The sequence below is a fragment of the Phascolarctos cinereus genome, unplaced genomic scaffold (assembly GCF_003287225.1).
Source record: "Phascolarctos cinereus isolate Bilbo 61053 unplaced genomic scaffold, phaCin_HiC Scaffold_3;HRSCAF=262, whole genome shotgun sequence".
In the NCBI taxonomy this organism is placed as follows: Eukaryota; Metazoa; Chordata; class Mammalia; order Diprotodontia; family Phascolarctidae; genus Phascolarctos; species Phascolarctos cinereus.
In genome coordinates, this window is record NW_027555736.1 from 138,254,327 (window position 1) to 138,276,286 (window position 21,960).

A 21,960-nucleotide genomic window follows, 5' to 3' on the forward strand; every position below is an offset into this window, starting at 1 on the left:
GGTAGGTGTTTATATCACATATAGATCAGTCAATCAACCAATTAAAATTTAACAATTAACATCAAACAATTAACATTAAGCACCTGATATATACTAGGCACTGTGCTAAACTCTGGGGCTATAAAGGCAAAATAAGGTCCCTACTCACAATCATGGGTAAATACATATTAGAGTTAGAAGGTAAAGCTAAGTAACTAATTGGGATGGACACCAGAAATCTGGTCATGTGCATGATAAAGCCAGACTGGACAGGGTGAGACCATAGGCTCTGATATTTATTTGTGACTCCCAAATATGCCTAACACAGGGCCAGGTGCAGAGTAGACACCTAGGAATCACTTGTTGCATGGAATTACTCTCACTCACATAGTTAACACATAAACATCATTGCTTAGGAAACTATAATCTTCTATATAACATTAATTATATAGGAAACCATAATCTTCTATATAATCTTCTTCAAGGACAATTTGCCATTGTTGTAAAATAATTTCTTTTGTGGTTTCAGAGTATTTCCTGGCAGTAAGTTTTGAGTTAAGGGAGACACATTAACTTCTTAGGCTCCATGAAGATAAATTTCACTCTTGTTCATATTTGTCATTATAAACACCATGCTTTTGAATTTCATCACATTATCATAACATGATGATGTCTAAGCCACCAGCATTTAGCACAGTGGTCACATACTAATCTCTTAATAAATGTTTATTGTCTGATTACAGCTTAGTTGTTATTGATTCCATTTGGGGATTTCTGCTTCTTGATGGCATACATGGAGTCGGACCTTCAAAGTAACAGCAAGCCGCTAATGAGTCTTGAATATATGATCAAAGGAAAGACTCTCTCTTGCCTGAAAAACAAACAAACAAACAAAAAAAACCCAGTATATTCTGTAAGAAGTAGCAAGAAGGAGGAGAAAAGAAGGAAACAAACACTGACAAAGTGCTTACTATGTGCCAAGTTCTGTGGGCTGAGAAAAAAATAGAAGTAAAAAGACAGTCCCTGCCCTCAAGGAGCTTACATTCTAAAGAGGATAGATAACACACGAAAAGGAGACGGAGCTCAAAGGCTATGTGGAGAATGGTGGAAAAGTTACTCAACCAAAAGGAATAAAGGTCATGAATCTCTAAAGTATCTCCTGGTTCCAATAGTTTGCAGCTCTATACGACAGATTTTGTTGTGCAATGAACAAGCCATGCTCAAACATACGTGCCTCATAATTTAAGATGAAATGCAATGAGAATCGGAGCCTGATATGAGCTAAACCTTTTGATATGCTCTAGAACCTAGCACAGTGCTTAGCATAAAGTAGGTGCTTAATAAATGTTTATCAAATTGACTTCCATCTCCAACTACCAGTGTATGACTTTAGTTTACTTACTTAATAAATGGGGGCTAGATCATCTCAAAAATCCTTGGCTAAAGTTCATTCTCTAATTATCTCCACTTGAAATATATCTCTTCCTGGTGCACAGCAACGGTGATTGGGGGCAGGGGAACACGTGGCACTCCTGCCTTTCTATAATATTTCCAGAAGGAACCTCTAATGACTGATGACTTGGACCTTGTTATTGTTATTTGTCCTTTGTTCTAGAAGAGGACTGATGATATCAGGAGGGTAATGTCTTCACTTTAAGCAAGGCAGAGCTGTTCAAAGGCATCAGCCTCACCCTCTCCTCCAGAGTCATCAGAGTCCAGTGGCAAGACATGAGTCAAGACAACTGGTGATGACCTGGATGCAGTGAGAGACCCTGGCCTTTCTAAGCTAAGATCTTTGCAGATCTCAGTTTATCTGAGTCAGTGCCCATTCAGTAATTAAAGACTAAGCAAGAATTAATCAAAAGGTGACCTAGTTTGCCTTCATAAAAGAATTCTTCTGACTCAGACCTTATTAGAGGCGTGCTGGTCATCCCCAGTTGCCCTGATCTATATCTTGCCTCTGGACCCACAAGGCTCCGGAGGAGAAAGTGAGACTGGTGACTTTGCACAGCCCTCCTTCATTTAAATCCAATGCACCCCCAAGTCATGGCATCACCTTCCTGATGTCATGGTCCTCTTCAAGAATGAAGGATAGGGGGCAGCTAAGCGGTGCAGTGGATAGAGCACAGGCCCTAAAGTCAGGAGGACCTGAGTTCAAATGTGGCCTCAGAACAAATACTTGACACTTACTAGCTGTGTGACCCTGGGCAAGTCACTTAACCCCAACAGCCTAAAAAAAAAAAAGAACGAAGGATAAACAGTATTAGAGGTGTAAAAGGCAAGCATGCTCCTGATAGCTGGGCATGCTTCTATAAGGTTTGGGGTAAGGACAACATGCAGTACTGCAAGGGAAGGCTTCAGACTTGGTGGTCCTTAGGGGCTGGAGCTACTGTTTGAATTGTGACTCATTCTGCCACAACAGGGACTCTAGAACAATGGTATAAAACTCAAGTAGAAATGGGGCCCCTAAAGTGCACATAAGGATCCCTGCTAGAGCACATTGACTTAGAAAACCACATTACAACATTATCTGTGTTCTGTTGCATATTTATATTGTTCCATATTGCCCAATTACATTTTCATCTGGTTCCTAAGGCACCCATGTGCCTTCGAGTCAAGCTGTGTGTTTGACACATTTGCTCTAAAATACTAAGACTGTAATGCTAGGTTAGGTCCCTGGAATAGGAAATAGTTAGTGCCATCTCTTTAGAACAAGAGAAGATTTTAGGTAGAGTGACATAAGACAAAGTACCCGTAGACAGTTCCTGCCCTCAAAGGGATATATATATATATATGAGGGACATATAAAAGGGAGCAGAAAAGTGAGAGAGGAAGTATCTGCATGGAGACAATATAGAAAAGTCCAGAGTCAGGGATGGATCCAAGAAGAGATTTATCACAGCTGACTTGGGCACTTCCTCAAATAAAGGATCTGGCGAATAATTCAGCAATAAGAGGGGTCAGAGGCATCTTCCAGGTTGAGAAAGTTTCTGGGATAGAGGTGGAGAAGTCTGGAGATGAGATTTGAACTTTATTTTGCTTCCATCATTATTGTGTCTATTCTTTTCTGATCTTAGGTGATGGAGTACTTTGAAAAAGTACCTGCGTTGGAGCAGGGTGCAACCTTGTGACCCACGAAAGGTCCAGAGACCTGGTCACCAGAAGACTGGGAGCTGAAGTCCATGCCAGATCTTGCTGATAGTGGAGCCTGGTGGGAAGCTAAGTCCTGGGTGACCTGCTTGACCTAGAAAGGGATCAAAGGCAGCCAAGAAGGAGAGGAAGGGATTCATATGTTAGGAAGTGAACTTGGTGGGCAAATTCTTCTTAGAAGCCACTTAAAGTTTCAGTCCACTTTCCTCAGGGAGTGAATAGCATAGCGCAGAGCATACCTTTGAGTACTAGAAGGAAACGTTTGTGCTTCTCGCTCTGTTTTCTCAGTAAATATCCCTTTGTAAAAGCTAATTTGCTCTAATTGGTTAAGTGAAATGGGCACTAATTACTGGCAGTCGGGGAGAACACAATGGAATGGGGGCTTGAACATATGGAATTAGAGACATCCCTTCCTGACCCCTAAAGGGTACTTCTAGAACCCTGAGGGGGAGGTGTAGTCTTGCTTAGGGATCCACTTTGTCTGTGAGAGTGAGAGTTGGGATAAAGAGTTGGGCTACAAATGATTGAAAAAAATAAATGCATGAGAATGAATTTATTAAGCACCAATTATGTAGTTACACTATGCTAAGTACCGGAAATACAAATATAGAAAACAAGACATTGTTTCAGAGTTTACATTCTAATAGAGGAAGACAACACCTATAGGGGAGTGTTGGCCAGGGAGAAGTGGCAGGAACGGTGAATGGAGTCACTGGGCAATTGAGTGACACATCTGTCCCTTCCAGGAATGGGGTTGTGACTTTGATTACTGTTTTTCCTAGAGCAAGACAGGAGGTATGTGTGGAAGCATGGCCAGAAAATGGCCAGTTACACCATGATGGATCAGGGAGGGCCTAGATGTGGTGAATTCTCTCCAACTGGAGTGACTGGCTTTAGGAAAGGAGCTAGGGTATCAAGTGGGAGGAAGAGAATGGATCACAACAGCACGTCAAGAAGATGGCCAGAGTGAATCTATAATGGTATTGGAATCCTTGTGGGTAAAATGAGGGAGTTGGATGAGGTGACTTCAAACGTCCTTTCTAGCTGTAAGTCTAGGAATGATCTGTACACAGGCCAGGCTGTATTCTGTAAAGGGGACTGACTGATCTGGAGCCCTACTCTATTCCTTCAAGGGCGTGCTTGAAGGCCCCACACAGTGAATACAAGCAGTTCTAAATATAGAGGTAAAGTGAGTCTGGAAAGTCTTGTGTGAGTTGGTTATTCAGAACTTTAAAGACATTTTCTCACTGAATCAGTTTTATGAATGCTCATTTGCAAAGTTAAAATATATTACTAGTACACAATTATATACTGAAAGCAATGGCATTATTGATTCTTAACTACAATGCTGCCACTTAACTTTTATTAAGGTTTTATTGAGCCTTTTATTAACTATATTCTGCCAATACAACAACCTTAACTGTAGAGAAGAAGACATTTTGACTATTTTTGAATAAATAAACTCCTACACTATTAGAAACATAGTATAAAGAATAATGATTATTTTTTAATTAACAGCCTGTTTCCAATGTATCAAGAGGCTTTTCTCCCAAACATATTTGACAATCGCATGTAACCTATATGCCTTCTTTTGAAAAGCTTCCTTATACTCATGTTATAATGGATACTTTTTTTCTTCCATTTTTGTCACTTTACAAACAAGTGGTACAATTAAATATGTGATCAATCATATTTTACAGGCTTTCACAGTTATGAATGTACTTAAAGGAATCAAAACAGATAATGCTCCTGAGGAGCTTCCATTAGCAAAACATTTTCTTCCTTTTATGCTTTTTATAACATTGCTCTGATCACAAACATTTTATATTATTAAAAACAAAGATATTAAAATTATTCTTTTAAAGAAAAAGAAGGGGGGAATCTGGGCTACTACCCCTCATTGATAATTGGTTATTAATTTTTGACAATTGGCTATTAATTTTTATAATTGGCTATTAATTTTCTAAATATTAACAGAGATGAGTACACTCCAGCCTAAAAACATCCAGAGGACCGGATCCATTACTAACAAGGGGATGAGGGTGTGCTTACATATATTTTCAGAAAACTTTGATAAATCTGTCCAGATACCAGAAAAAGATGTCAGAGCGTGTATAACAACTCACAGCTTGAATACAGAGCATGAGAATTCAGGGAAAGTGAAGAAGGAGCCAATCTACAGTGACAAGTAGCCTTCCCACATGGGGTCCAGTGAAAGCTCCCTCTCATCGAGTGATAAAAGACTCCTGAACTTGTATTTTTAGTAATAGTAGTTTTACTTTCTGCTCAAGTGTGTAATGTACAGACTGCTCAGCACTGGACTTATTGGATGCAACCTCTCACATATATGGACAAATTGGGACTATACATACACTAATAACACCTACACTCAGCTAGTAAGTGTCTGAAGCCAGATTTGAAGTCAGGAAGATGAGTCTTCTTGACTTCAGGCCCAGTACTCTGTCTACTGTACCAACTAGCTGCCCCATATCCGATTTAGCCATCTACCAAGGCCATGCCCTCTGCCCTGATGACTCATGTGATTCTCCATACCTCCCTCAAAGAAAACCACACACACACACACACACACACACACACACACACACACACACACACCCCTACTTTCTACTTCTTTCTCCAGGTACAGACAATAAACAAATATTACCATTGTTGACTGCCCTCTAGATTAGAGTCTTTATGATTCCATAGACCAAAACTCCCTTCCTTATCCACTTCTCCCCCATAAATGTCATCTCTTACATTAGATTATAATGAGGGATAGACAGTCTCACTTTGGTATTTGTATCCTTAGCACCTTAATATGCACATAGTAAGCACTTACTCCATGCTTATTTTTTTTCAGCAATTCACTGATAAGCTATGCTATCCCAAAGCAACAAAATTTCATTCAGCCTCACATCTACTGGATGGAGTAGAACAATCACTCTTTCACCTGCTCTCTATGGCTGGCTTTCCCTCATCATAATGACTACAGTGTACAAGTATTGCCATGAGGTACAAGGGGGATTGTCACTGAATAGCCCAGCCATATGCCACTATGACATCAGAGAACAAACAGATCTCTTCAAGGAAGAACTATAACGGAAAGTACAGAATTGCCACCCCTATTTGACAGGGACTTGTGATTAAGGATAAATAATAGGACAAAGGATAAGGACAAAACATCCTGGGATGAAAGAAGGATATGGCCCAAGCTGTGACAACCAAGTGTCATCAGAATGCCACTCAGAGATCCAGCCAAGGTTAACTGGGTGTAAAAGAATCTAGAAGGTTCAGCAGGATTCATGAAATGGAAGTCAAAGCTGTTTGTTTGGTTTTTTTTTTTTTTTGCAGGGGAGGGAGCTGTGACCCAAAGTCAGGTGGAGAGAACCACACAGAGTAGGTCAGGTTATACTATTCAGGACACAGTAGACAAAAGTTTGTCTCACACAAAATCTCTGGTAAAAATATCATTCTAACTCATCTCCTGAGAGATAGGTGGTGGACTCAGGAAGCAAACTAAAACATGTATTTTTTGGATATGGCCAATTTTGGGATTTATTTTGCTTGACTTTACATATGGGTTATAAGGGTCTCCTTTTTCTTTTTCTTTCTAATGAGAGTGCAGTTGGGGGAGACAGGAAGGAAAGAAAAGAAATCCTTGTGAACTGAAAGAAATAAAACTTAATTACAATTTAAAAAAAGGAAAGTAGCATCCTATTTTAAGGGTATCATGCCTAGCCATGCTCCCTTGCCCCACTCCCCAGCTCACATGTTGTTGTGGATTGTAGGCATCATCCTTCAATTTAATTCAGTAAGTACTTACTATGTGCCAAGCACTGTTCTAAACACTGGAAACACAGAGAAATGCAAAGACCCAAGCACCAACAAGTACCTACTATGTGCCAGTCCCTCAAGAAGCTTAGATCCTATTGGGTAGAGAGGGGCAACACATAACAGAGAAAAGTAAATAGGAGGGATTTGGGGAAATCAAGAAGGGCCTCTTAGGAGGCAGCTAGGTGGCGCCATAGTGCGCAGAGTGCTGGGTCTAGTTCAAATCTAGCCTCAGATGCTAGTTGTGTGACACTGGGCAGGTCACTTCACTCTGCCTCAGTTTCCCCATCTGTAAAGTGAGCTGGAGAAGGAAATAGGGTCACAAATTGTTGGATACAACCAAGCAGCAAGAGTCCTTTCACTAATATAGGGGTCCCCCACATAGATTCCCTTTTGCCCTATTATTATATGTTCCAGAAATTACATTTCCTCTTCCCTAAATTAACATTTCTCCAACATGGCAAAAAGCCAATGTTGATCCAGGAAGCTAGTGAAGAATTAATTCAATGTGCTATCCAGGATCCCAGAAATAGATGACAATATCATGATAAATCACTACCCTCATCTAGCAGATCTTGAAATACAAAATTAGCTAACTTCTGAAAACCCACAGGGGCACTGCACAAATCCATTGGTATACCTACATAGCCATGAAAGTCAAGCTGGATCTGGAAGGCTCACCTCCATTTTTTACCTTTCATTTTTGGGAACAGATTGTATGCTACCTGGAAGTTCAATTCAATGAATAAAACTAACCCTGCCAGATAATCCATCAGCTCAGGGATCAAGAATAAGTTATCCTAGATGGAATCTTAACGGCATGTGCAGCACAATAGATATTGGTTCAGGGTATGGCTGCTGCATTGTGTCTCTCAGACTCAGGACAATATGCCATGACAAGGTGAATCATTACCTGAAAATCCATGAATAGTTTAGTCCAGAAGTATGAGGTAAACTAGGGACCCAAATTAGAGCTGACTTGGGAAAAAAGATCACAGAGCCAGAAAACTTTCTTTAGAATAAGAAGACTGACTCAGCAGTGGTAGTCAGTCCAGCAAGGAAGAGAGAGTGTCACTGTGTCTACTACCAACAGGTGGCATTGTATTTCTAGAACAAGGGAAAGTCTGTGTTAAAATCCAGTGAATCTAGGGACAGAGGAAAACAGCAAAGGTTTCAATAAGCCTAACAATTGTTCAATGGGGTCTTCGACCCAAGCATATAGATCAAAAGATTAGACATAATGGCATAAGTTATTGCATGGCCACAGTCACCATACTGATCATGTGTAAAGTCTGTGATTTTTTTAAAGTATATTTCAAAATTAATGTGTTAGTTTCAACTCCTCCCTGCTTATGTGTCCCCTTCTGAACTTCTTTTTGCTCTCTTCTGAGTATTTTCTCAATGTTCTTTTCTTTCTTTTCTTTCTTTTCAGGGAGGATCCATATTACAATCTCATCCCTACAATCTCCATGTTCTTGAGTTGGCATTTCTCTAATTCGGTAACGAATTGGTGCTGGCAAAGGTATGGGAGTGCAGCTTGGGCTGGCTGTGTATGGGCTTTGCTGGGACATAATCTCAGAGGTTTGCCAATTGACAAGTATTTATTGCTAGGGCAGCTAGGTGATGCAATGGATAGAGTACCTGTCCTGGAGTCAGGAACAGTCATCTTCATGAGTTCAAATCTGACCTCAGCTACTTCCTAGCTGTGTGACGCTGGGCAAATCACTTAACCCTGTTTGCATGTGACTGAAATAACTGAACAAACAAAGTATTCATTAAGCAGCTACCAGGTGCCTGGCAATGTGCTCAAATCACCTTCAGAGGTCAGCTAGCATGTCTCTCTCATTTGTAGACAAAAGAGCTGAAGTCCAGAGAAATGAAGCAATTTGCTCAAGGTCATACAGAAAGAGAAGTCCAGCCTTCTGACTCAAAATTCAGCAGTCTTTTTATTGTGCTACAGGTCCCAGGAGTAGATGAGAACATCATACAAGTAGACTACCACCCCTTGGTCCAGTAGATCTCAAAATAATAAATTTGTGAGCCCATGAAAGATAATAAACAAATAAATAAGCAAACAAATGAAAAATGAACAAACTGAAACGCATATTTTCTTATTTATAAGGCTGTCTGTGTCTAGAAGGCCATCTTCCACTTTTTTTTCCCTTTTCATATCCAGGCTAAACTAACTGTATATCCCCTAGAGATCTGTTTTAGTGAATAGTGTCCCTATCAACATTCCATGCATAGTGCAATGCTCAGAGCTTGGGGGTTCAAACAATCCATTTAATAAAAATATATTCAAATATATCCAGGTAAAGGCAGCTCAAGAAGACAAGAGCTATAAGTTAGAATGTTTCAAAAATATTCAGCAAGAATATTCTCTAGTTTCAGACCCTCCCTCCCAACAAAGTCCTAAAAATCACTTTTATATTCTGCTTATCCAAAAAGGGTACCTATAGCTCAGGCCCAGATCATTTCACTTAGGGGTAAATCCCAAATGCCCCACATCTTCACCAATGCTTTTTTATTCACAATAGTCTTGGCTGGTGATACGGGAGTGCAGGGGGTTAAACATAAATTCGCTGGTAATCTCAATCACAGTATCACCATCAGCAACTGGTTTATCAGGTAAGGTCAGATAGCAAAGACAAAAGGTAATAGTCTCTGACAGAGATGGTAGTAAGGTCTCTCTCTAGCCATGGATCAGCTTCACCATTCTTTATTTTTACAAATAGCACTAGGCTGGAAAGATGTAGAGCGAGATAAGCCCTTTCTTTCGGTTCTCTTGTCCATGTTCTGTTTGTGCATTTAATCCAATGATTTGTGACCAGAACTGTGGCAAATTCTCCATGATGTTGCCAACCTGTTGTAACGCTTATGGATACTGGGAATAGCATAATTAGATAGGTGATATGGAGATAACTTCTCTGTCTTGTCTGTGCAAACACGCTTTTAAAGTCTTTGTAGTAGAGAGCGCTCTCTAGTTCAAATGTGTCCAATCTTTGCAAAAACCAAAGCAGGAAGTCAGCAGGGATTGAGCTTGGCTTAATGTCCTTATCCCCTAGAGATCTGCTACAATTATGGCCATAACCAAAGATGAGACATGATCATCAACAGGCTGGTTGCCCCATCTTCACGGCCGACTGTTTGATCCAGCCCCTGCAAAGACCAAGCCACCAAGACAAGGTGTTTCATGCCAAGTCCCAATTTGAAGTCTGGAAAGAACTGACATATTCTACTATAACCCCTTGCCCTGCCTAATAATAACAATAATAATCTTATTGTTAAAAATTTTGGAGCAAAAGTAGTATGTCAAAAATCTCCTTGGTCTGCTGGAGCAAACAATTTTTCCTATTCAATAGGGGGCTATTTCTTGTGAGACAAGGGTGGCAGGACAGTCCTTGCTACTGGGATTTTGCAAAGGCTACTTAGGGGTGGAATATAGAGAGCCCTGTTGGTAGAGGTCCATAAAAGGTTTGTGTTAGGGAAAAGGACCTATTTGTATAAAAATATGCATAGCAGCTCTTTTTGTAGTGGCAAAGAATTAGAAATTGAGGAGATGCCCATCAAATGGGGAATAGCAGAACAAGTTGTAGTATGTGATTGTAACAGAATAAGAAATAGGTTATAAGAAATGATGACCAGCTTCATTTTGGAAAAGCCTGGAAAGAGTTAAACAAACTGATGCAAAGTAAAGTCAGCAGAACTAGGAGAACAGTGTACACAGTAACAGCAATATTGTACAATGATCAACTGTAAATGTCTTAGCTATTCTCAGCTACACAATGATCCAAGACAATTCCAAAGGACTCAAGATGAAAAATACTATCCACCTCCAGCAAAAGAATTGATGGAGCCAGAATGCAGATTGAAATATGCTATTTTTCACTTAATTTTTTCATGTTTTTCTCCCCTTTGGTCTGTGTCTTTTTTCACAATATGACTACTATGGATTTTTTTTAATGAAAGAAAGGAAGGAAGGAAGAAAGGAAAGAAAGAAAGAAAGAAAGAAAGAAAGAAAGAAAGAAAGAAAGAAAGAAAGAAAGAAAGAAAGAAAGAAAGAAAGAAAGAAGGGATGGAAGGAGGGATGGAGGGAGGGATGGAGGGAGGGAGGGAAGGAAGAAAGGAAGGGGAGAGAGAGAGAGAGAGGAAGGAAGGAAGGAAGGAAGGAAGGAAGGAAGGAAGGAAGGAAGGAAGGAAGGAAGAAAAAGAAAGAATGAAAGAGAAAGAAAAAGAAGGAAGGCTGCATAAGCCTAGAAACCACGTCTTTCACTTGCCTACGCGAAGGAAACTGGGGCACTCACTATATTGCTGCAGATAGGGTAGTTAAATCAATGCACTTCTAAAGTTGCTTTCTTGCTTCACTGTAAGATCAACAAACAAAAAACAAAAATCTCCCAAGAGTGTAATCAGCTCTTCAGTGGTTTAGTCCAAGGTGTTTAAATTCGCAGCCTCTGCGCATTATGAACCATAATACTCCTAAGTAAAGCCCAAACCAGATTAAAATGTAGTTGGGAAATATTTAACAAAAGAAATGAAATACAATAGAATATAGATAATATTACTATATGGTTTTCAAAGTTAATATGCAGCTGCAGAGATCCTTCTGCACAGTTCCATAACATACTCTCCATCACCACCACCACCCTTATGAGTTTGGCTCCACTGGTCCAGTGCACCGTTTAGGCTCATCCTCTTTGAGTCTCCAGCCTTAGCTAGGACTTACAGTATGGCTGGGAGGTTAGCCATTTTCCAAGCCAGGAGATTGCCAGAATCCCTTAAGCTTTGGCTCTCAGGATCCCATGGCCTCTGACACAGAAATTCCAAAGAGAAAAGGGAAGTGCTCAGAAGGAAGCAGTTATTCCTGCCCTCATAGTACAGAATCATCATTATTATTGTTGTTATTATTTAGTCATTTTAATTATTTAATTACCTTTTTAACCCTTTGATGAACAGCTAGAACCACAGTGGTACAACTAGGGCTTTTGTCCAGGGCGCCAGAATTTTGAAGTTACTAATGGTATTCCTACTTCTTTAAGGAGAAAAACTGAATCTTAGCCACTGGATAACAAGAATAGTTTATGAAAATAGGAAATTATCAAATGGCATACTTTCTGTCTCCAGCAGCTACAAGCCAGGCAAACTCCTCCCTGACCAATTCTTGCCCTCCTCCCTCCCCCAGTGATGGTCTCTCCCTTAGTGGTCTCTCTTCTCAAAAGGGTTGGGGCCTTTCTCATGAGGTGGTTGGGGCCTTTCTACCCACAAAGGTTTGTATCCTGAGCACCGAGGTCTCCCCATATTCCACTCAACTTGAATGTCTTGCCAGAGCAGGCACTGTTTATAATGCTCCCTGGCATAACTTATGGTACTTGTTCCAGGAACCACAATTGTTAGTTATGGCTTTACTTTGATACATAAAGTGCCGGAGTATTCATAAAACTTACATTACAGCCTGACTTACAAGGCTTTCTTCATTTTTTTTTTTTTTGGTTAGGCAATGGGGTTAAGTGACTTGCCCAGGGTCACACAGCTAGTGAGTGTTATGCGTCTGAGGCCGGATTTGAACTCATGTCTTCCTGACTCCAGGGCCTGTGCTCTATCCACTGTGACACCTAGCTGCCCCTTTAAGACTTTCTTGAGCAACACAAATCACACAGGGGAGCTCCAGAAGCAGGCACCTGGCAAAGCCCCTCAAGTAGCTGGCCCCTAGGGCTACCACATTCTGTCCTGAAAAGGCCTTTTGCTCACCACACAATCAGCTCTAAAGCCACATTTTAAAAGCCAGTTTAGGTACATTCACCCAAAATTGTGGGTCTTCCTGGTTTCATCTATTGATTGTAGGCTGCCACATAGTGTGAATTAGGCAGATTTCCTCCTTACAGCTAAAAGAAGCAACTACTGCCTTCCTGTCTTGACTCTCTGATCATGATAATAAATGTTTGTTTTGATTTTTATATGTGAAATAAAAATGTTAGTTCCCCAGATTGACTCAGGTTTGTGATTAAAAGCAATTAAGAGATGTGGAGGGCTGCTTCCGGGAGCCAAGGTGGAGGGGTAAGAAGTAAATCGCTCTTATCCTCCCTTATTAACCTCTGAAAGCCCAGAAAATGTCACCTCAGGAAAAACCCTGGAACACCTGAACCAGAAGAAAGACAGAGTGCAACAGCCCAGGTTGCTTGAGGGATTATTGGGAAAGAGGTCTGGAGGAAGTAAATATGCTTTGGAACAGGGAGGGGTCATGGATCAAACTCTAGTAAACTGTTCAGTCATGTCTGATTCTTTACAACCCTAACATTTGGGGTTTTCTTGGCAAAGATACTGGAGTTTTGTTTGCCATTTCCTTCTCTAGCTCATTTGACAGAATGAGGAAACTGAGGCAAACAGGGTCAAGTGACTAGCCCAGGGTCACACAACTAGTAAGGATCTGAAGCAGGATTTGAACTCATTTTCCTGACTCCAGACCAAGACATTCTCTCCACTGTACCACCTAGCTAGTAAACCCAATGCTGTCAACAAATCCAGAAGGCAACTCAAGAGTCATAAAACGGAGATTGGATCCCAAAGTTAGAAATCCACACAGCATAGGTAGCACTAAAGAGGCACCTGCACAAGGCGTTGATTAGTGAATGACAGTTTTTCTCAAAAGAAGTGTCTAGAAGCAAGACTGCCCTTTCCTCACTCTCCTAAATGTTCACCACTTTGGGCCTGGCAAGAAAGCTTCTTGAAGGAGGGAGGACTAAGGATAGGACGACTAAGGAAGGAGGAGGGATAAGTCAGATTTAGAGAGAAGGGAGGAATTTTCTTCATTTAAAAACAAAGGTTTCTGTTTTCTGTTTTCTTTTTCAGTGGTGGTTGGGGAAAAGCCCAGGAGGGAGAAAAAAGATGTTTTTAATTCAAAATTAAAACAAATATTTTTGAATGGATTAATATGATTTTTTTTATTTCTTATATGCCTTTCCATGGCAAATTCTGGAATTTATTTCCATTTATATTGAATAGAGGATATGGGTTTACTGAATTGTGAAGGGTCACAAGGACCCCAAAAGGTTGGGAACTCACATCACAGAGAAAATTAAAGGAAGAAAGGAAAATTAGGAAGAAAGAAAAGGTGAGAAAGTCTTGCTGGCCAACTAAACAAGAATAGTGGTATCACAAAAGGTGAAAATCGGTCTATCTCAGCACAGTCTTGTTTGTCTCCAGGGTTCCAATCTGGGCACAGCCTTTGGACTAAGTGGGGGAGGGGATCTGCAGAACAGGGAAAGTTTACTGGATTCTTCCTCTAACAGCTTGCATCTTTTCATTCCTTTATCCCTGCACTCTATCATCTCCTGCCAGAGTCAGGCTAGCCTAGCATCTAACATGTTCAGACACTTCCAGGAGCTGAGCTGGAAAAATAACAATGAAAAAGAAAACAAACAATTTGATGGAACTTTCTACAGGTTATAATTTTAAGCTGAAGGAAAATTACTTAGGGGAATGACTGCTGCTTGAGAAGCAACAAAGTGCCAGGGGCAACTTGGTATGATTGAAAGAGGACAGGCCCTAGAGTCTGAGGACTTGGGTTCAAATCCTACCTCAGATGCTGTGTGTGACCTTAGGCAAGTAACTTAACTGTTGTGGGCCTCATGTTTCCTCCTCTGTAAAATGGGGATAATATAATAGCACCAACCTTCCAAGGTTGTTTCGAGGATCAAATGAAATAATGATAATTGTAAAGTACTTACTAGGCAGCTGGGTCTGGAGTCAGGAAGACCTAAGTTCAAATCCCGCCTCAGATGCTTACTAACTGCCTAAACCTGGGCAAATCACTGAACCCTGTTTGCCTCAGTTTCCTCATCTGTAAAAATGAGTTGGAGAAGAAAATGGCAAACTCCTCCAGTATCTTTGCCCAGAAAACTCCAAATAAAGAATCAGACAACAAAAAAGCACTTAGCACAGTGCCTGTATGTGTTTTGTAAATGTTAGCTATTGTAATTGAGGATCTCATAGTATAATGTGGGAGACTACATAAATACAGAAGATACATACAGAAGCAATTGGAAATCATCTCAGAGGGGAGGCTCTAAGCCTTTATGTCCCATCCCTCTTCATTTTACCCATGAAGACTTACCCAAGATCACACAGATATCAAGTAACATAGTTGGGCCTCAGGTCCTCTGATCCCCATTCCAACACTCTTTCCAAATTGCATGTGCTTTCAGCTTCTCTGTGCCTCAGTTTCCTGATTGGTTAAGTTGGGGATAATATTTCAAGTGCCCACCTCCTAGGATTACTGTGACAGAAAGCTATGGAAATGAAAATTGAATACTGTGGACGCGGCGTTTGTGGAATGTTTACTTTGTATCGTGAACTTACCTATGTACACCTCATTTTTGTCTCCAGTAGAATGTAGGCTTCTTAAGGGTAGGTTTTGGTTTTGGCTTTTTGACTTCGTGCAATTAGCAGTCTTGCACTACGAGGCACTTAAATTCTTGTGAGGAACTGGATTAATGGATGGAATGAGATGACCTGCTTTTTGGTATGCCCAAAAGCACTAATTCATGATTGTGATTATTATTAATGGAGGAGGAACAATTTGATTTGCATTAAGGAAAAAGTATTGCAAACAGATTAGAGACCTGGGAGAGTGTTTGTGTTGCCTCTCCATCCTAGCAGTAGGAAGAGTAGTTTTTGCCTCCAACCTAAAGGTGTCTGAGTAGGGGTCAAGCAAGCGAGACAAGCTCTAGCCAATTGTTTCCTGTTTTCCTGTTTGTTTTTTTTATCGAAACAGAGGGTAGAGAGTTCAATTGAGGAAGTCTGAGTGAGTTCTCATACCTTTTTAAAGACCTAAGCACCTTTACTGAGCTCACCAGGTTTTTTTCCTCACCACCCAGACTCCAATCATTTTCCACCTGAGAGAGCACGTCTCCATGACCTCCCAGAGCCCAGTTCCTCTTCCCTACCAGGAAGAGCAAAGGACACTGTAATACTCATACCTGCTCCCTCTGTCCCTAGCCAGAAGCCATGAGCATAGCTGTGGAGAGAATTTCTTAAACGGTCTGTGACTTGTGGGGCTTTGACCTAAGATAACAAAGTAAAAAGTGATATTCCTCTGGTAATGTCACGCCTTGGATGAGATGATTTCTCACCAAAAGAGAGAGAATTCATTGAAAATAAGGTGATTTGGTTTGTTTTCCTTGACTTTTAATTTTTCTTACTCTTGGATGTTTGTAAGAAGGTGTTTTGAAAGAGGTTAAGATATCATTTAAAAAAATACGCAATCAAAAAAAAAGACTAAAAGGGTATGTGTGTGTATGCAGAATTCATAGCTAAAATCGTTGATGTATTACAGTCTCACCAAGGAAATTTTGTAACAAACGAGGTGCCCAGACTAAGTAAGTATAGAATGAAATGGCAAGAATGTTAATGGTCCCATGAAGAAGTGTGCTGCTCACTTCGTGGCAGAGAGATCGCTGATTCAAGGTGCAGAAGGAGACATACATTTTGGGGCATGACCATGTATGGATTTATTTTGCTTAATTATGCTTATTTGCTCTAAGAAGTGTGTTTTTCTTTTTTTTTTCTATGAGGGAGAGATTGGGGGAGTAGACAGCAGATGTGGATAGTATTGCCCCAAAAAAGAAAAGTCGTTGAAGCAGTTTTCAAAATTCACAGAATAGAAGGAAGTTCAAGAGGAAACAGACAAAGCAAGACAGCCTTCAAAATAACATGTTAAACTCATTATGTACTTAAAAAAACTATGTAATAGAGATTCACAGTTTCAAATAATCCTTTTTTTTTCCTCTTCTTTGAATGTGAAAATGTTTCTCTTTTTTCAGAGTTTAAAGTTCAGAACCAAAATATTAAAAAAAAAAAATTCAACTGTAGTTGACCTACAGAGCTCATTCAGGTGCTTTAGGTAATTAGACATCATTTTGACAAACAACCAGACTGCTCACTATTTTTTGGAAAATCGTGCAACCGGCTCAGAAGAACCTCTTTTCCATATAGCTCCTCCCAAGTGCTGTGAGTGTGAGTGACTAAGAAATCTAGAAGACGCAGGGTGATTTGCATAAACTTTCCCAATGACTGGGGTGAGGGAGGGAGGAGCAGGTAGGAAGAGAGAGAGCTAGGAATCATTCCAGAGTCCGGAGGAACTTTTTACTCTAGGGAGGTGGATGGTTCGAGGAAAAAAGTGGCGTTCGTATGGATAAAGTTAGGCTCTTGGGAATGTGAGTTCATTCTGCAAGGCGTGTCTAAGATCTCAGATTCTGAGAAACCCACAGAGGTAGCCTAGGAGCAGGTGGGAGCTGAGAAGAAAAGACAGTAGTTAGCTCGTTCACAGTGGTTACCGCTCCGAAGAGGCCTTGTGGGGAGGGGTCTATGGGGTTTGGGTGACCTTTTGATTCTAAATTCTCTTTACCAGATTGACTTGTAAAGAGGGGATTTTGTGTATTTAGGGGAAGGACCAGAAAGAAAGCAGAAGGATATTTAGTTTAACATTTCATTGTTACTATTTCATTGTTACTATTCTAATAAAATTTTGGGACATCACAAATTTTGACTTCTAAATAAAATACATTCTAATAAAATTTTGTGACTTCAATACCTGTCCGTATGTAAGAGGGGAGTTAAATATAGCTAGGACAAAATAGCAAACCAGCATACCCATTTTTCCAAATCTTGGAGGGGTGGGAAGGAAAAGGTATGAGGAGCAGATCCAGACAAGTGTGACAATCCTGAAAAAGGGCCTGGGTCCTTGATGCTGAGAGCGTCTCTGATCCAAAGGTTATATTTTTAAATATGGGTGCCTGAGTTTATGACTATAAATCACATTACCCAAATGATTGAAAAAAAAAAAAACTAGAGGCAATTGTGTGTATCAGAAAAAAAATGTATTTTGTTCCAATGTTTTAAGAATTAGACATTTAAAAGATATTTAAAATGAGCATTCTGGTTTCTAAAACTGGATATAGGAACAAAGGAATAAATTTCCCTGGACTTTGCCCAACTGATTTACCACAAATTCTAGATTATAGATAAGACAGAACTGTGCAATGGAAGAGGGAGGAGGGAGAGAAGAGTGAAGAATGAAGGGTGGGGACTTCCTCTTGCTAATTACATTTATACTCTACCAAGTCACACAGGTCTGGTATTTCTTCACCTTCTGTCTCCTGGAGTAGATGGAGGTAGGATGCCAGGCTCTTGCTCCAGGCAGCATAAATGCTTATGGAGGTAGGATACCAGGCTCTTGCTCCAGGCAGCATAAATGCTTAGTGACAGTTGGAGCACCCAGCCTATACCAAAATTTCCCTTAGATCAACAACATGAGGGTTGTCGTGTGAGGTTTGCTATGAGAATATCTGTCAACAAGAAGAAACTAAGGAAGAAAAAATATCCTTGTCACTGGTTTGGAATGAGAGTTGATGCACTGAGAATATCTGATTGTCATTTGTGCTTTGAAGAACGTTTCTACCTTCTAAAGGCTCAGTTTTCTGCTCATGGACTTCATTTTTCCGTAATGACTATAATGAAAAAATGCTTCTACCGAAAACAGTATATGTTGGCTTTTGTATGTCTCATGCTGTTGGCCACAGGGGTCCTGAAACTTTCTGACACCTGGAAATGTGACTTCAGTGAGTTGGGTGTGGAGTCACTGGATGTCTGGAAGGAATCCTGCAAGGATAAGCTCTATCAGTCCCTGAAACTGCTACCCAAGAACTCCATCGACTGCTCTCTGATCACCAGAGGGAATCCCGATGCTGTGGCCCAGGCAACCTTGATCAAGTTGGAGAAAAAGTTAAAAAGGGAGCCTCTGACTGAAGCTCAATATCTCAACATGACTCAGGACTGTGCTCACTTCAGGGCCAGTCAGAGGTTCATTCAGTTTCCACTGAGCAAGGAGGAGGAGGACTTCCCCATTGCATATTCAATGGTGATTCATGAGAAGATTGAAAATTTTGAGAGACTTCTAAGGGCCGTGTATGCCCCACAGAACATCTACTGCATCCATGTGGATCTGAAGTCTTCAGAAGCCTTCAAGGAGGCAGTCAGAGCCATTAGTTCATGCTTCCCAAATGTCTTTGTGGCTAAAAATCTGGTCCCAGTGGTGTATGCTTCCTGGTCCAGAGTACAAGCTGATCTGAACTGCATGGAAGAGTTGCTCCAGAGTTCTGTGCCCTGGAAATACCTTTTGAATACCTGTGGTACTGATTTTCCCATAAAGACCAATGCTGAGATGGTGAGGTCTCTCAAAGTGTTGAATGGGAAGAATAGTATGGAATCAGAAATACCCACTAATTACAAAAAAGAGCGCTGGAAATATCATTATGAGGTCAAGGATAAGATATTCTGGACCAAAACAATAAAGACGACTCCGCCCCACGGCTTGCCCATGTTCACAGGGAATGCCTATATTGTGGCTTCCCGGGACTTTATCCAACACCTCTTTAAGAACCCAGATGCTCAAAAGTTGATAGAGTGGGTGAAGGACACCTATAGCCCTGATGAACATCTCTGGGCCACTCTCCATCGGATGCCCTGGATGCCTGGCTCTGTACCCTACCATGAAAAGTACCATACCTCGGACCTAAATGCCATTGCCCGGTTTGTGAAGTGGCAAGGCTATGGTGGTGATATCAGAAAGGGGCACCCCTATCCCCTTTGCACTGGAACCTACCAGCGGGGCGTTTGTGTGTATGGGGCTGGAGACCTGCATTTTATGCTCCGAAGTCACCATCTGCTGGCCAACAAGTTTGACCCGAAGGTAGATGACAATGCACTCCAGTGCCTGGAAGAATATCTGCGATACAAAGCCATTTATGGGAGGGAGCTCTGAGAGAGAAGATGTAGCCACCGACGGGTATGAGATGCCTAAGAAACTCTTTCAAGCATGTAAGGAATGCATTAGCACAGTGTGACATGGCAGTGGAGAAATATACCCTGAACTTTTGTGACTCCCCGAGAGATGAGAGATTTCTTCTTTTGGATCAGCATTTAGCAGGACTGATACCAAGAGGTGATTTCTGCCCCATGTGATTTCTGATTATGTTATTTCCTTCTTTATCATCAGTAGGCGTGGGAGGTGGGGCAATGGTAAAGAAGAGTAGGGGGTAGGAGCAGAATGCAGAGGAGGAACACCTCCACATAAGTTACTTCCTTGTGACTGTCCTCACTCAGCTTGTCCCCAAGGGGATGATATTCTCATGGGAGAGACATGGATGAGAATTTGGATGGAGGTCAGAGTGAGGTACTGGTTTTGTCAGCTTGGTGTTGTGAAAAGAATACTAGATTGTTGGAATGCAATGGTCCGGGTTTGAGTCTTGATTCTAACACTTAATAGTTCTGTAACTGTGCATAAATGACACCCTCTCTGAGCTCCACATTCTGGGGATAATAATCCTTGCAGCATTACCTGCTGCAGAGGGATATTATAAGCCAAGTGTTTTGGAAAGTGTCCAGCACAATGTAAATGCTAGTCATTTAAGAAGGTGTAATTTAGACTCCTTGTAAGGACAACCCTTCTAAGAAATCAGTCCTTCCCAAACTCCAGGTTGGGGGTCCTCAGAGAGGGGAAGGGAAAGCTAGATCCAAGAAGTGGTAGATGGAAACAACTTTTCCCTGTCTTGTTTCATTGTTACTTTCTCCCATAAAATGCATTTCCTAATCAACTACTCTAATGCTATCAGTCTGAGAAAAGATAAAAGAAACAGAGATAAGATCAGGTTGGAGGAATTGCCCTCAAGTTAGACTTGGGGCTGTATGGTGCTGTTTGGAAACCCTTGAATTTCGGCAGGCTCTTTCCAGCCAGTCCAGGTGTGCAGGCACTTTGGGAGAGGTAAAAAAGAAAGAGAAAACTCCTTCTTTGGGCATTGAACTGTAGGCTTGGCACTTTTCTATGTGTTTACATGGCCAGATGTGTACATTTACTTCCCCATAAAGGGAAAGGAAGATAGAGTGTTATAACCTGTCTCCTTGGGGCAGCTCCTCATTGGATTTCTTAATCGGAACATGAAAGTTTGAGATCCAAACTGTCTGGTCAGGTTTTTTAGGTTGTAATCGATTTATTTTGGTGGGGAGCTGGGCCTATAAAGGGAAAGGGAGAGAGTGTGTTATAACCTGAATCCTTGGGGCAGCTCCTCATTGGATTTCTTAATCGGAACATGAAAGTTTGAGATCCAAATTGTCTGGCTGGTCTTTTAAGTTGTAACATTTGTTTTGGTGAGTGGCTGGGATGCTGCTCAATGCCTATTAAATTGTCTTTCTCCTGTGGAGACAATAGTGTACACATATTTATTTTTTGAAGTCACCCAGACAAATAATTTATTTTTTTCTGAAGCTTCAGATGATTTTAAAGACATATTAAATTCAAATCCTTTCTTAGACACTTATTAGCTTTCTTGGTGGGCAAATCACTTAACCTTGACTGTCTCAGTTTTCCTCTTCTGAAATAGGTGAAAACAACAGCTCCTACCTCACAGGGTTGTTGTGGGGATCAAATGGGATGATAAGTGTAAATCACTTTATAAATTTTAAAGTAATATATATATATATATATATAAATATATGTATAAGTTATTATTGTTACTACTGGTAATAGGCCTTTGGAGGATAATATTAATGTTGTAACATGTAAAATTTATTCTCCCTTTTATTTATGGGTATATGACATCTTTCTTTATAGTGTCAATTTTTCTAAAAAGTGATATATTTTTATATTGAATAACACATTCACCTTTATTAATATCATAATGGTGGAGGTATTTTTATTTTCACTTTGAAATGATTTTCCATTGGTAGTGACTCCCAACCCTTTAGCTTTCAGTTTCTCTACTTTCCCATTCTTGTATCCCCTAACTCTGTCCTCCAATTTCTTTTCCCCCCACTACCTTCTGTCAAGTGATTAGTTATACAATGAATATTCCCTATTGAAAATAACCATGCAATGAATGTAATGTGTATCATTGCATTAACAGCCCTCCCCCTCTTCTGCTCCCCCCAACCCAATTTATCTGTTTG

At 40.6% G+C, this 21,960-nt stretch overlaps 1 protein-coding gene across 1 annotated transcript; it reads left to right on the forward strand.

The window, feature by feature from the left end:
• The first annotated feature begins 18,106 nt into the window (after positions 1-18,106).
• GCNT3 (glucosaminyl (N-acetyl) transferase 3, mucin type) lies at positions 18,107-21,595 on the forward strand. Its single transcript, XM_020968595.2, has one exon. It carries the CDS (start codon positions 18,212-18,214, stop codon positions 19,778-19,780), a length of 1,569 nt encoding a protein of 522 aa, XP_020824254.1. The 5' UTR covers positions 18,107-18,211; the 3' UTR covers positions 19,781-21,595.
• Positions 21,596-21,960: the final 365 nt, after the last annotated feature.